The 12,707-nt window shown below is 59.3% G+C and overlaps 2 protein-coding genes across 5 annotated transcripts in view; both read left to right on the top strand.

Moving 5' to 3' along the window:
• Positions 1-562: 562 nt before the first annotated feature.
• On the top strand, positions 563-8,958 carry SSH3 (slingshot protein phosphatase 3). 4 transcript variants are annotated; one of them, XM_060158428.1, is made up of 14 exons: positions 600-1,161; positions 1,707-1,744; positions 2,321-2,552; positions 3,505-3,623; positions 3,703-3,774; positions 4,126-4,191; positions 4,278-4,466; positions 4,550-4,643; positions 4,906-5,034; positions 5,117-5,163; positions 5,857-6,003; positions 6,241-6,441; positions 6,540-6,813; positions 7,935-8,958. In XM_060158428.1, exons 1-14 carry the CDS (start codon positions 1,096-1,098, stop codon positions 8,205-8,207), a joined length of 1,947 nt encoding a protein of 648 aa, XP_060014411.1. In that variant the 5' UTR covers positions 600-1,095; the 3' UTR covers positions 8,208-8,958. The 4 variants fall into 4 exon arrangements, with proteins under 4 accessions (XP_060014413.1, XP_060014412.1, XP_060014411.1 ...); XM_060158427.1 differs by having other exon boundaries at positions 601-1,161; positions 1,704-1,744; XM_060158430.1 differs by lacking the exon at positions 7,935-8,958 and having other exon boundaries at positions 563-1,161; positions 1,704-1,744; positions 6,634-6,804.
• A 3,398-nt stretch (positions 8,959-12,356) lies between these two features.
• LOC132526071 (uncharacterized) overlaps positions 12,357-12,707 on the top strand; it is a 58,976-nt gene continuing 58,625 nt past the window's right edge. The window contains exon 1 of the mRNA XM_060159822.1: positions 12,357-12,692. The gene's annotated coding sequence lies outside the window, so the exon portion shown is untranslated. The remainder of the gene's footprint in view (positions 12,693-12,707) is intronic.

The raw sequence follows: 12,707 nt of genomic DNA, 5'->3' as shown, positions 1-12,707 counted from the left end.
GGGCACCGAGGGGAGACACTGTGGGCAATGGCCTTAGACTTGGGTTTGAATCCTGACCGTGGTCCCCTTAGCCCCTCTGAGCCTCAGTGTCCTCAGCTGTAAATGAGACCGCCTCCCACCCCCAGGGCTTCTGGGAGGGTAAAATGAGCCGACAGGTGTCAGGTGCCCTAGTAGGTGCTCCCTGAACGTCAGTTCCCCCGAGCCCTATCCCACCTACTGGAGACCCCGGTTCTTCCGGCCACACAGCCAGGCTTTCCGGGAACCCACCCCTGCTTGTGTCAGGGACGGGGAGAGGCTGGTTCTCCGGACTCTGCCGGGTCAGAGGAGGCCCTGCGCCCCAGGCCTGCGTTCCTGACCTGACTCCGGCAGGTTCTACTGCAGTGACATTAGACAAGTCACTTCCCTCTGCCGCCGCTGTGAACCTGCTCAGCCCTGCCCTGCTCACCTCCGAGGTGGCCCTGAGGACCTGCTGTGAGCCTCAGGGGTTAGTTCTAAACCCACCCTGATATCCCCTGAAGCTTCGAGTGTCTCTCAGTGATTCATGCTGAGTGGAAGCGCCAGGGCCAACCGGCGAGGAGAAAGAAGTTTGGGGTGCTCCCCACTTAAGACCCACGGGTTCTGGTCCTCTCCAAGACCCGGGTCCTCAGTCCTTCCTCCCTAGGTCCCATCTCTGCTGCTAGCAGAACGGTTGAGGCCCAGAGCACAGCTCAGGTGACCTAACTGGGCGGAGCAGGGAGGACAGGGGCAGGGGCGCCTCCTGTGAGGAGGGACCGAACCCTGAACCCAACGTAGGCTGCCCCTTCCCGCCGCTGTTGCCGGGCTCCGCACCTGCGCCCCGCCCCCAACGTGTTTCGGGGGGCGGGGACGAGGCGGACCGAACCTGTGGAGACACGAAGGGAGGGGCGGTGGCCACTGTTTGCGGGCTCCTCAGGTCGGGCTGGACGGGTGTCTGGCCCTTTAAGGTCCGCCCTCGAGGAGGTGCCAGGCCCTGGTGGCTCCGGACTCTCCTTCCTGGTCCTGCGGGGCAGGGACTGTCCGTGGGGCTGCGGGAGGGTGCTGTGCCCCTGCCGGCCCAGGTGCCCCCGGTCTGGTCCCATGGCCCTGGTCACAGTAAGCCGCTCGCCCCCGGCCGGCGGCCACTCCACGCCTGTGGGGCCCACGGTGAGTCTGGCTCTGCTGTGGTCCTGCCCACGCAGCTGGCTGCCAGTTGGGCCTGGGGGAGTGTTTGCTGTCCACGGGCAGCCTCCCCTGAAGCCTGGGGGTGTGCGGAGGGGGACTTCAAGTCTCAGGCTGTGGCGGGGAGGGGTTGGGGGGGAATCTTGAGGCAATCAGGAACTCGGACCAAGGCGAGATCCGGAGCCGTGACCGCCTGCGGAGGCCCTACCCCGCTCTGGGCCCAGACAGGGGCCAAAGCCTCAGGCGCTCCAGCCGCGACCGCCCGCACCCCTCCCCCCCCCCGCCCCCTTACCTCCGGCCGGTGGACCGGAACCTGGGCCCGGGCTCCCCCAGTGCCTCCACGTGGAGAGTGGACTGCAGCGCCAAGGGGACCTGACCCCCTTTCTGGTTCCATTCCCCACTGCGGGGAGGGGCGGTGTGCGCGGAGGGGGCGCGATCCCTCCACCATCCACCACAGCAGCCCTGAGACAGGGGAGAGGAGAATCCTTCCCTGCCTCTTCACTCTACTCTGGGGGCTGCTTTCTCAGCAGGACCAGGTGTCCCAGCGCAGAAGCCGGCTCCAGCGAAGGTGAGCACCTCTTCCCAACACACGCACCTCTGTCCAGCCGCCAGCCTTGGCCACAGCCATCCTGGAGGACTTGCAGCCAAAGCCCACTACGTACTATGTGGGGCAGTGTTGCCAGTAGGCACAGCTGGTGGGCACAGCTGGCTGCCTTTGCTTTCATCTTCCCCTGGTCAGTTGGAGCTCCTTCACCCACTGTCCTGGACCTGGCTGTGGCCAGTGGTCACGAGCCAGTGGGCAGCATGTGACGGCAGGGCCTGAGGACTCCTGAGTCCCCACCAGGTTCACAGTATCTACTGAGTTAGGCAGGTGGGAAGGAAAAGGAAGCAGCCTCCACCCCTCCTCAGACAAGAACAGGTGGGCTGGAGGCTTGAGAGCCCCCAAGGCAGTGCTTCCCAAAGTGCTGGGGCAGCATTACCTGGGAACTGGTTAGAAATGCACATTCTCAGGCCTCCACTCCAGGTCCACTGAGTCTCTGGGGATGGGGTCCAGCACGTTTTAACAAGCCCTCCAGGTGATTCTGACACACCCCTGTCCTAAGAGCTACGATGGGCCATCATGGTTTCCCTGCTCCCCTGCCAGGCAGAGCTTTGCAGTACTCGGCGGAGCTGTCCTGGGACTGCAGGATGGAGGCGATGATGGAGATGCAGCCAAGGCCAGCTCTGAGCCAGTGGAGGACCCCCCCGGGGAGGAGCAGCCCCACGGGGACCAGACAGACGACAGGCATGGGCCCCAGAGTCTCAGGAAGCAGGAACAGAGTCAGCACCTGCGCCTCATGGTGGGGCTGCTAAGGCCACAAGACGACATCCGCCTGGTGAGGGCCCCGTCCAGAGCCCTCTGGCCCTCTGAAAGGGGAGAGAGCCACTCCCCAGGTGGGAGGAGAGGGTGGAATGGGGCCAGTGTGTGTGTGTTTGGGGAGCAGTGGTGTGAGAGCAGGGGGCCCCCTGGGGAGCGTAGCGGTTACCCAAACCCCGATGACTCTGCTGTTTCGGCTAGAGTTGTCTTAACAGGGCGATCCGGCCATGTCTTCGGGTCTCTGGAGAGCTGGGAAAGGATGGGGAGGTTTGTCCGATGTGAGCCTGTAGGGTCAGATTAGGTCCAAGAGCTGGGAATTACCCAGAGGCGGGTTTCTGTTCAACCAGCACAAGACCTTCCTTACTATGTGAGTTGCCCACAAATAAACTGGTGCTCAGGGGGGCCTGCTGAGCACCCACCGTGGGCTCATGTGCTGGAGGGGCCCGTGCGGGAATGGGACACAGGCGGGAAAGTGAGGACCAGTTCCCAGATGCCTGTGGAACAATCTCACTGCAGCAATGGGAAAAACAAGATGCAGTCAGTTTTTTGTAAGGCAGAATTAATTCCACAGAAGCACCATCCTTTATTGTGAAACTGTGTTCTTAATAGTTCTTTGGTGAAAAACATTCCTTGAATCAAATTATGGTAATGGCAAGTGGAAAGGTGTTTCTTAAACCTCCTTCCTAGGCAGAAAAAAAAAAGGGCAATCTGTCATGCCCATTCTCCCCTTTTGTTCACACACACCCTCTCTGAGAAGAATCTTTCTAAACATTTTATTGGACCATGAGATCCCAAAGTTGGGAACCACTAGATTGTAACCACTGATCTGGTATCTGAGAAGAGAGGGATGGGTGCGGAGGGAGCAGGTGGCAGGTCTGTTCTAGACCCGGCTGTGTGTCAGGTAGGGGTGGGGGGAGCAGGGTCCTCTGGGTCACTGTGACCCCGGGCTTTTCCCTTCCCATCTTCCCCAGGCAGCCCAGCTGGAGGCGGCCCGGCCCGCCAGGCTCCGCTACCTGCTGGTAGTTTCCACAAGAGAACGTCTGAGCCAGGATGAGACAGTCCTTCTGGGAGTGGATTTCCCTGATAGCAGGTGGGAGCAGGGAGAGGAAGGGAGGAGGGCAAGGAAGGGAGGTGCTGGGTGACAACAGCTTTCCCTCTGTCCCTGCCAGCTCCCCCAGCTGCACCCTAGGCCTGGTCTTGCCTCTCTGGAGTGACACCCAGGTGTACCTAGATGGAGACGGGTAAGAGGTGGCAACTGGAGGGAAGGGAAAGGAGAGGGGCCAGAGGGTGGAATAACTAAGTGTGATGTATGGGGGGGGTGTGCAAGGGTGTGGTGGGTACTGGGAGCAACTGCAGAACTCTAGGCTGGGTCTACTCTCAGCTCCACTTGAGATTCACCGTGTGATCCTGGGCAAGTCACCTAACTGCTCTGGGCCTCAGCTGCCCCATATCTGGCAACAGGGCTTATTTTGAAGTTTAGATGATGTGTGTATATTTTGAGGACCAGCCTTAGGTGGCTAGTGGGTAGGCCTCTCAGGGGGCCCTGTCCCAGAGCCAGGAGCTGGGTTCCACCCCCACCTGATCTCCCACAGGGGCTTCAGTGTGACATCTGGTGGGCAGAGTCGAATCTTCAAGCCAGTCTGCATCCAGACCATGTGGTAAGGGGCTGGGTCTTGAAGATGGCTCAGGGTCTGGGTAGGGGCAGCAGGGAGGACAGCGTGACCCAGCCTCTCCTCTGTCCCAGGGCCACACTCCAGGTGTTGCACCAGGCATGTGAGGCGGCTCTAGGCAGTGGTCTTGTGCCAGGGGGCAGTGCCCTCGCCTGGGCCAGCCACTACCAGGACAGACTGAGCTCTGACCAGAGCTGCCTCAACGAGTGGATGGTCATGGCTGACCTGGAGTCTCTGCGGCCTCCCAGCATCGAGCCCGGCCGGTCAGTACAGGGAGGGGAGGAGAGGGGGCTGTGCCACGGCAGAGCGGGGAAGGGGCCCCTGGACTGATGGGCTCAGTTCCCAGGCCCTCAGGACAGGAGCAGATGGAGCAGGCGATCCGGGCTGAGCTGTGGGAGGTGTTGGACTCCAGTGACCTGGAGAGCATCACTTCCAAAGAGGTGGGCAGGGTGCCGGGGACCAGGGCGGGAGCGGGGTCCTGGTTGTGGGGGCCTCCGGCTGGGACCCAGAGTGGCCCTCTCCTTGGAGCCTCCCACTTTAGCTTTCCTGCTGTCTAAGCTGTTCCCACGTGCCTGGCCTCAGCTTCTCTGCCTTGATGGGACAGAGTATTGTCCTCAAAGGCCCTTCCCTCCCCCAGGGAAGGCTGGGGCATCGGGAGCCTCACAATGCACCCCCAGCCTCTCCTCACCCTCCTGCCTGCAGATCCGCCAGGCCCTGGAGCTGCGCCTGGGATGCCCTCTCCAACAATACCGCGACTTCATCGACAACCAGATGCTGCTCCTCATGGCCCAGCAAGACCGGGCGTCCCGCATCTTCCCCCACCTCTACCTGGTGAGCTGCAGGCTGAGGGCTGGGAGGTGGGGCCTGCTGCAGCTGGGGGAGAGGGCCAGTGACGCCCTCTCCGTGCTCACAGGGCTCAGAGTGGAACGCAGCGAACCTGGAGGAGCTGCAGAGAAACAGGTAGGGTTTCGAGCCCTCCCAGGACTGCCCGCCCTCTGTCCTCCCCCGTGGGGAAACCTGGCCAGAAACCCCCAGAACCCTCTCAGCAGCAGCTAGCTCTGCTTCCAGCTCCGCCCCTGGGGCCGTTCCCCTCATATGGGCTCAGGTGGGGACAGGGGAATAAGCTACCCTGCTGGTCTGCTGGCAGCTCCCTGGCCCCCTCTTAACCTCCCCCAGCTGTAAAGCGGAAAAGCCCCTCTTCGCCTGACCACGTCTCTGGGAGAAGGGAGAGCCCCTCTCCCGTAGGAGACCTGGCTGCCCGCTCCCAACGGCTCCTGTCACTTGTCCACCATGGGCTTTCGGGAAACCTGCTGTGACCCTTGTCATCCAGCTGCTGCAGATCCACCCCATCTCAGCTGAACTCCGAAGCCCTGCTCTAACTGACTTCTGACGATAACAGAAGGGCGCATGTTGCAGGCCGCCCAGCAGCTACCTGGAAGTGGGGTGGGGACGGGCCAGGGGGGACAGTACTCAAGCCCAGTGGGGTGAACCGATTTGCTCAAGGTCACCGTCATCTCCTCCTCCCACCACAACTGTGCCGCCCCCACCGGACCCTCAGAACCAGAAAACTAACACCCAGGTCCACCGGCTCCGCTGGCCAACGGGCCTGGTGCCCGTGGCCACGTCAGCCTGGCCTTGTGCCCCGTGCTGCAGGGTGAGCCACATCTTGAACATGGCCCGCGAGATTGACAACTTCTACCCCGAGCGCTTCACCTACCACAACGTGCGCCTCTGGGATGAGGAGTCGGCCCAGCTGCTGCCCCACTGGAAGGAGACGCACCGCTTTGTGGAGGCTGCAAGGTCGGGCCGTCCCACCCCTCCGCCCGCCCCATCCCAGCTTCCTGCTGTCCGGGGCCCATGCCCTCCTCCTGCCTGCTCTGCCCTCAGCTTTTCTGGCCCTCATGGTCCTTAACCTCCTTTCCCCTCTGCTCTGGGAGGTGAGCCCACCACCTACCTACCTGCCTTTCCCCGACACTGACAGCATGGCAAGGGGGCGGGGGAGAGGGAGGGGAAGCTGACCCGGTTGGGCCTCCACAGAGCGCAGGGCACCCGGGTGCTGGTCCACTGCAAGATGGGCGTCAGCCGCTCGGCCGCCACAGTGATCGCCTACGCCATGAAGCAGTACGGCTGGAGCCTGGAGCAGGCTCTGCGCCACGTGCAGGAGCTACGGCCCATCGCCCGCCCCAACCCCGGCTTTCTGCGCCAGCTGCAGACCTACCAGGGCATCCTGACTGCTAGGTACGGAGTGGGGGACAAGGGGAAGGGGGTGGGTGGGGGTGGGTGCTGGAGGTTGTGGCTGGGTCACTGGAAGCTGACTCAGGGCCACCCCCTCGCAGCCGGCAGAGCCATGTCTGGGAGCAGAAAGTGGGTGGGGCCTCCCCAGAGGAGCCCCTGGCCCCCGAGGTCTCTACACCGTTCCCACCTCTTCAGCCAGAACCCGGGGGCAGTGGGGAGCTGAATGTGGTGGGGTTGGAGGAGAGCCAGGCAGCCCCAAAAGAAGAGCCTGGGTCACGGCCCCGTATCAACCTCCGCGGGGTTATGAGGTCCATCAGCCTCCTGGAGCCATCCTCAGAGCTGGAAAGCACCTCAGGGGACGGTGACCTGCCAGAGGTGAGGCTGGGGCTAAGGAAGCAGCCCAGGTTGAGGCAGAGTGGGGGCCAAAATGAGGAGGGGGCAGGTGGCTGGAGGATGGAGAAAGTCCAGGACTGGGGCTCGGCTTGGCCCTGAGCGGGGGGCACCTGAGCAGGGGGACCACACCCTGGGCAGCTCCTTTTCATCCCCTCAGAGTAGCTGAGGAGAACCGATGAGGACAGGCGAGCGCTGCCTTCCACGGGAGCTAGAGAGCAGTCACGGGACAGGGCCATCTGGTGGGCTCCATGGCCAAACCAGTCCTAGGCTGGCGGCTGCAGGCAGCTCTCAGCCTGACGCAAGGACTTGCTACCTAAGCGGCAGGGCTGCCCAGCCTTGGAAGGAGCATCCTCCCCAGGCCAGGAGCTGCACAACCAACTGTTGACCCCAGATGGGTGTAGATAAGATGATCTCAGCACCCCCTCCCCAATCGGAAGGGCAACCCATCGAAGGATGGCGTGCAGAGGGGTCATCGCACTCACACAACTGAAGTGCTGGCTGAGTAGCTAAGCAGCCTCTCTGTGCTAAGCGCTGCAGGGCACAAGTGTAAGACCTGGCCCTTGCCTTAGGAAATCAGGCCCCCTATGTGACTTGAGTCCAAGGTAGCTGACCCGGAGGGAGAGCTCACCTCACAGAGGACGGGAACATTTGGGAAAGGCTTCCTGGAGGAGGTGGCACTGGGTGTGGAAGGCTGGAGGGAGGAACAGATGGTTGATGGGTGGGTGTGTGTGTTCCTAAAGGCAGGGTGTCCTCACTCAGCACCCAGCCCAGGGCCCGGCACCCGGAAGATGTTTCCCTTGTGGCTCATGGGACTGACTGTACAAAGCAGTGGGGGGCAAGAGGAGGAGGAGAGGACCCCAAGGACGCGGCGGGCGCAGGGGAGCTAAGGAGGGCTTCTGGGGGCCAGACAGGTGAGGGCTGAGGAGCAGTGGCAGTAGGGCTGGGGCGCTGCCTTCCCTTCTCTGACCTGTGAGTACCTGTAGTAGCTTTTTCTGTATTCACTCAACAGATGCTCTGCATCTACCCTTTTCTAGGCTCTGTGCTCTGTGCCCCTGCCTTGGAACGACTTCGCCGTGATCTTCTTTATACTCTCATCCTTCCAGGTTTTCTCTCCAGAGGAGTTTTCAGATGAAGACCCTCCACAGCCCTTCCCTCAGCTCTCAAGCGCCAAGGGAGGCCAGCAGGCCCGCAAGGGGCCTTGGCCTGCCCTGAAGTCCCGCCAGTCTGTGGTTGCCCTCAACAGCGCCGCCCTGGTGGCCAGCCGGACCCAGGCCTTCCAGGAGCAGCGGAAGGCTGGCTGTCCGTCCACACCCAGGCACCAGAAGGTGGTGAGGCAGCCCAGCGTGGATGACAGTGGCGAGGAGGGCGAGGTGTGAGCCCACACACATTCCCATGCCCCCCTAGACACAAACAGAGGTGCCAGGACACAGCTCCTGGGATGAGCACCCCTCACTCCTGTCGGCCTGTCCACGTTCCTCTTAGCTCCTCCCCAGGAGGCCCCAGACTCCTGTCACTACAGCCTCAGCACTACAGCCTTAAGTCTCAGACCCATGTCCACCTGTCCAAGGGCTCAAGATTTCCTCCACATTTGGGGATGCCGTAGAGAGACTGAAGGTGCCTTTGCGGGCAACAGTACCCTAGCTTCATTCTCACCTGCTGCCTGAAACACACACTTGCAGCCATGGAATAAAAAACAGAGTTTCTCAGTGCAGAAAGGCTAATGCTCCCTCCCTCCCCTACTCCTGTCTGCCTCATCCCCCCGACCCCATTTCACTCCTGGGGCTCTGCAGAGAACCAGTGGCCCCCAAAGGCCGAGAGTAACCTCAGTCCCCAAACGTGGGAGTTTCTGAGGAGTGGGGAGCCAGAGCCCTCTGATGGGGCTGGCCGGTCAGCCTCCCTCACACCCCCCATAAGCAGCCTGAGTCTTCTGCTGCTGCCCCCAGCACCCTCCACCTGCACTGCACTGGAGCACAGGGCACTACGCCAAAGAGTCTTCTTTCTCAGCTTCATGGCCTCTGGCCAGTTTTTCATAGTCTTAATAGTGTCTGGCTTTGTACTTAGAAAGAAAAAACATTTTCATATTGTTTTCAATTTTATGATAAAGCTTGTCGGTCCACTCTTTCTCTGGTTGCACAAGGAGTGTGGCCTCTCCTTACCCCTTCCAGTCTCTTCATAGTTCCCAGGTTATCTTGCGACAGGCCCGATTGGGGAGTGGTGTGTTTGGGGTGGGGTGGGAGGAAGAATGGGGAAGAGAAGAGGGGAGGTGGGCGCTATCTCCCTCATCTCCAGGGGCAGGGCCTGGGTAAATGCTAGCTGCCCCGCCCCCCTCAGGCAGGTCGGCAGGGGAACAAGTCTACACTGGACAGCAGGTGCTGGGCTCTGTCGGGGCAGCGGAAGGGAGTTACCCATGAGGAAATGGAAGCTGTCGATGCCTATGTGGACAGGACCAAGCCCGTCCCAGAAGCTAATTCTCCTTTTGGGCACTTGATGCTAGTTCTTGAGCACACTTTGGGTCCCAAGAATCTTCTTGCTGCAACGCAAGACAGCCTGACTTTCCAAGCCAGCCTATCACTGCCAGGGAAGGACCCTCGGTGGGCCCTCCCCTCTGCCTAGGGGTTCCTTCTGCTCAGTTACAATGTTCAAGAAGAGTAAGTGGGTCCATCTTTGTCACTTCTCTCCCCTCTTCCCAAGATCATATACTCTGCCCTGTAACACTCTAGTTTGGTTGGGGGTTGGGAGTAGGTGAGTGCAGCTCCTTCCCTTAAAGCAGGCCTCAGATAGGAGCTGGCAGCAAATGTTCTTGTTGATTGAGACCTCACGCCCAGTTTTAGGAATGAATCTCTCACCCAGACCCTGGTGGGACCCCCAGCACTGCTCTAACCCTAGTGGACGGAGGAGCAGGACACTTGGGTTCTAGCCCCAGCTGTATCACTTACAAGTTACTTCATCTTAAGTCTCTGTTTCTTTCTGTAAGACAAAAGGATTAAACCAGGAAATCCCTAGACCCCACCTCCTGCTTTGATATTTTAACAGTACGTGTCCTCTGTACACTGACAGAATTCAGCCTCAACATGCTCTCTAGAAGAGGAATCATTTGTACCTGTCTGTGGATAGCAGGCCCAGGGTCACAAGGTGGGGTACAGAGAAGCCAGATGTGATTCTTGATCCATTTGGCTGGTCCACCCTGCTGAGCAGCGAGAGGGCTGCCTGCCATCTACAGCCACCCATGAGTCCCACCCAGACTGCCCTTTCAGCAGTTCTGGGCCGGGGCTTGGGGACAGTGGCGGTGACTGTCAGGAGGGAAGCCAAGGTTGGGCCCTGCCCTCCTGCAGTCCGTGCAGCTGGGAAGGCAGGATCCAATCATGAACTCAGAGCTGTGGGGCCCACTAGAATCTACGGAGTATTCTGAGAAGAATTCAGCACGAGGAAAAACAAAAATTGGAGGGGAAATTATCTGCATCAAAAATACAGACAAGGGGGGCTTCCCTGGTGGCGCAGTGGTTAAGAATCCACCTGCCAATGCAGGGGACAGGGGTTCGAGCCCTGGTCCGGGAAGATCCCATATGCCATGGAGCAACTAAGCCCCATGTGCCGCAACTACTGAGCCTGCACCCTACAACCCACAAGCCACAACTACTGAGCCCATGTGCCACAACTACTGAAGCCTGCGCGCCTAGAGCCCGAGCTCTACAACAAGAGAAGCTATTGCAATGAGAAGCCCGCGCACCGCAACGAAGAGTAGCCCCTACTTACTGCAATTAGAGAAAGATCATGCGCAGCAACGAAGACCCAACACAGCCAAAAATAAAAAAAAAAAAAAATACAGACAAGGGGCTTCCCTGGTGGCGCAGTGGTTGAGAGTCCGCCTGCCGATGCAGGGGACACGGGTTCGTGCCCGGTCCGGGAAGATCCCACATGCCGTGGAGCGGCTGGGCCCGTGAGCCATGGCCGCTGAGCCTGTGCGTCCGGAGCCTGTGCTCAGCAATGGGAGAGGCCACAGCAGTGAGAGGCCTGCATACCGGAAAAAAAAAAAAAAAAAAAAAAAAAAAAACAGACAAATGATTAAGAACTATATGAACACTGGGAGTTCCCTGGTGGCCTAGTGGTTAGGATTCCGGGCTTTCACTGCTGTGGCCAAGGGTTCAATCCCTGGTTGGGGAACTGAGGTCCCTCAAGGCGTGGCATGGCCAAAAAAGAAAAGAAATGAAAAAGAACTGTATGTATAGACAAAGCTCATACAAATTGCTAAAGGGGCAAAAAACACAGTTTTAAAAAAAAAAGATATAAAATGAAAAGAGCGTCTCCCTCCGATCTTGTCCTCCAATCCTTCACAGGCAACCGTTGTTACCAGCTTCTTCTAAGGCCCTCCAAAGACATTCCATGTTTAAGTCATCAAATACATTTGTGTATTCTTTTTTAAGTATAAATTAAAGCATAGTAACGCACTATTCTGCATTTTGAAAATTTTTTTCATATCACAGAAGAGCTGTACATCAGTACAGAAAGCTCTAATTTTTAAAATAAGCACATATTCTCTTTTATGGAACCCATCATGATTTAAGTGGTCATCTACTGATGGACATTTATATTGTTCTGGGGTTGGTTTTTTTTTTTCCATTTCAAGTAATGCTTAAGTACCCTTGTATATACTTTCTTGTGAACACATGGCCACTAATTCCGTAGGACATATTTCTAGAATTGCCGAAGCAAATTCATTCTTCGTTTTTAATTCTGAAGGGCACTGCCTAATTTCCTTGTAAGAAGTTGCACTAATTTACAACGAATGGGAATGCCTGTTTATGTTCTTATAGGACTGTCCAACCTGCACATCAGTCACCTCATATGAACCTTGCAACACTCTCAGAGGAGAAAGGGGAGCCATTACAATTACTACCGTTTTAGAAATGAGGAAACTGAGGCTCAGAGAAGTAACTGGGTCTCCGACAGAGCCTGAATTAGGTTTCTAGATCTCAGTTCAGAGGCCTAACTCGGGAATGGAGAAGGTGGTTCCAGGTCAGTCAACGCACTGGGCAGGGGAAGCCGGAGGGATGGTCAGGACAGGCCCTGCTCACGGGGTCCCAGTTTAACTCCCACCCGATATAGGAGCCTCTTAGGGGCCGGCCCGACTAGAACACTTGTGCGACGAGGAGCTCGGGTCCCTCGGGCAGCCGGTCCTTCCTGGGCCAGCTCCCACCTCCACAACGTTCTCCCTCCGTCGGGGCCGGCTCGACCCGGCCTGGGACGAGTCACGAGCCAGGGCGTCCCCTCAAGAGAAACTACCTTTCAGGCCCCGGCGGCCTCTCCTACGCCGGCAGCGCCCAAAAAGGGCCCAGGGCGGCCGGGTAACCCTGCGTCTCTGAACGGACCGCGACGCTGGAGCGCCATCTTGCGTCCGTTCCTCTGGCCACCAGATGACAGCCCGGAAACCACATTTCCCATTGTGCCTAGCGCGTCCGCGCAGGCGCAAAGAGCTTTTTTTTTCCGTTTCCAGGGCAACCTAGCCCTCCTCGGTCCAGGTGGCTAGACCCTGCGGAGGGTCGAGCCGTTGATCCCCGTCAGGTGTCCCGGCGCCAGGACCGGGTCTACAGACTGTTGAGGGGGCAAAGTAGGAGCCTGAGGAGAGGAGGCCAGGCGACCCTGCCTCCCTCCGAGGCCAGCGCTTCTGAATTCTGCTCGGCGTCCGGGCGTTCGCGCCCTCCTGGGGCCTCGGCCTTCTGAGGCGAAGGGGCCAGGGGAGGCCTGGGTTAGCGAGGCCATGTCCGGCTCTGGCCTGCGCGGCCCCGCTCGTTCCACGTCAGCGCTTTGTCACTCCCGGCCGAGGGCCTGCGCGCCGCCGACAAGTACTCCCGAGGCGCTGGCCGGTGAGTTGATGGTTG

This window comes from Lagenorhynchus albirostris, chromosome 9, assembly GCF_949774975.1.
Source record: "Lagenorhynchus albirostris chromosome 9, mLagAlb1.1, whole genome shotgun sequence".
NCBI lineage: Eukaryota > Metazoa > Chordata > Mammalia > Artiodactyla > Delphinidae > Lagenorhynchus > Lagenorhynchus albirostris.
This window is presented reverse-complemented; position numbering and strand designations above follow the sequence as displayed.

Excerpts from the sequence above, each read along its gene's own strand:
- SSH3 (XM_060158427.1), top strand. The coding sequence starts at position 1,096 with ATGGCCCTGGTCACAGTAAGCCGCTCGCCCCCGGCCGGCGGCCACTCC. Across the intron at positions 2,553-3,504 it reads CACAAGACGACATCCGCCTG|GCAGCCCAGCTGGAGGCGGC; the intron begins GTGAGGGCCCCG and ends CATCTTCCCCAG. Across the intron at positions 4,192-4,277 it reads GTCTGCATCCAGACCATGTG|GGCCACACTCCAGGTGTTGC; the intron begins GTAAGGGGCTGG and ends CCTCTGTCCCAG.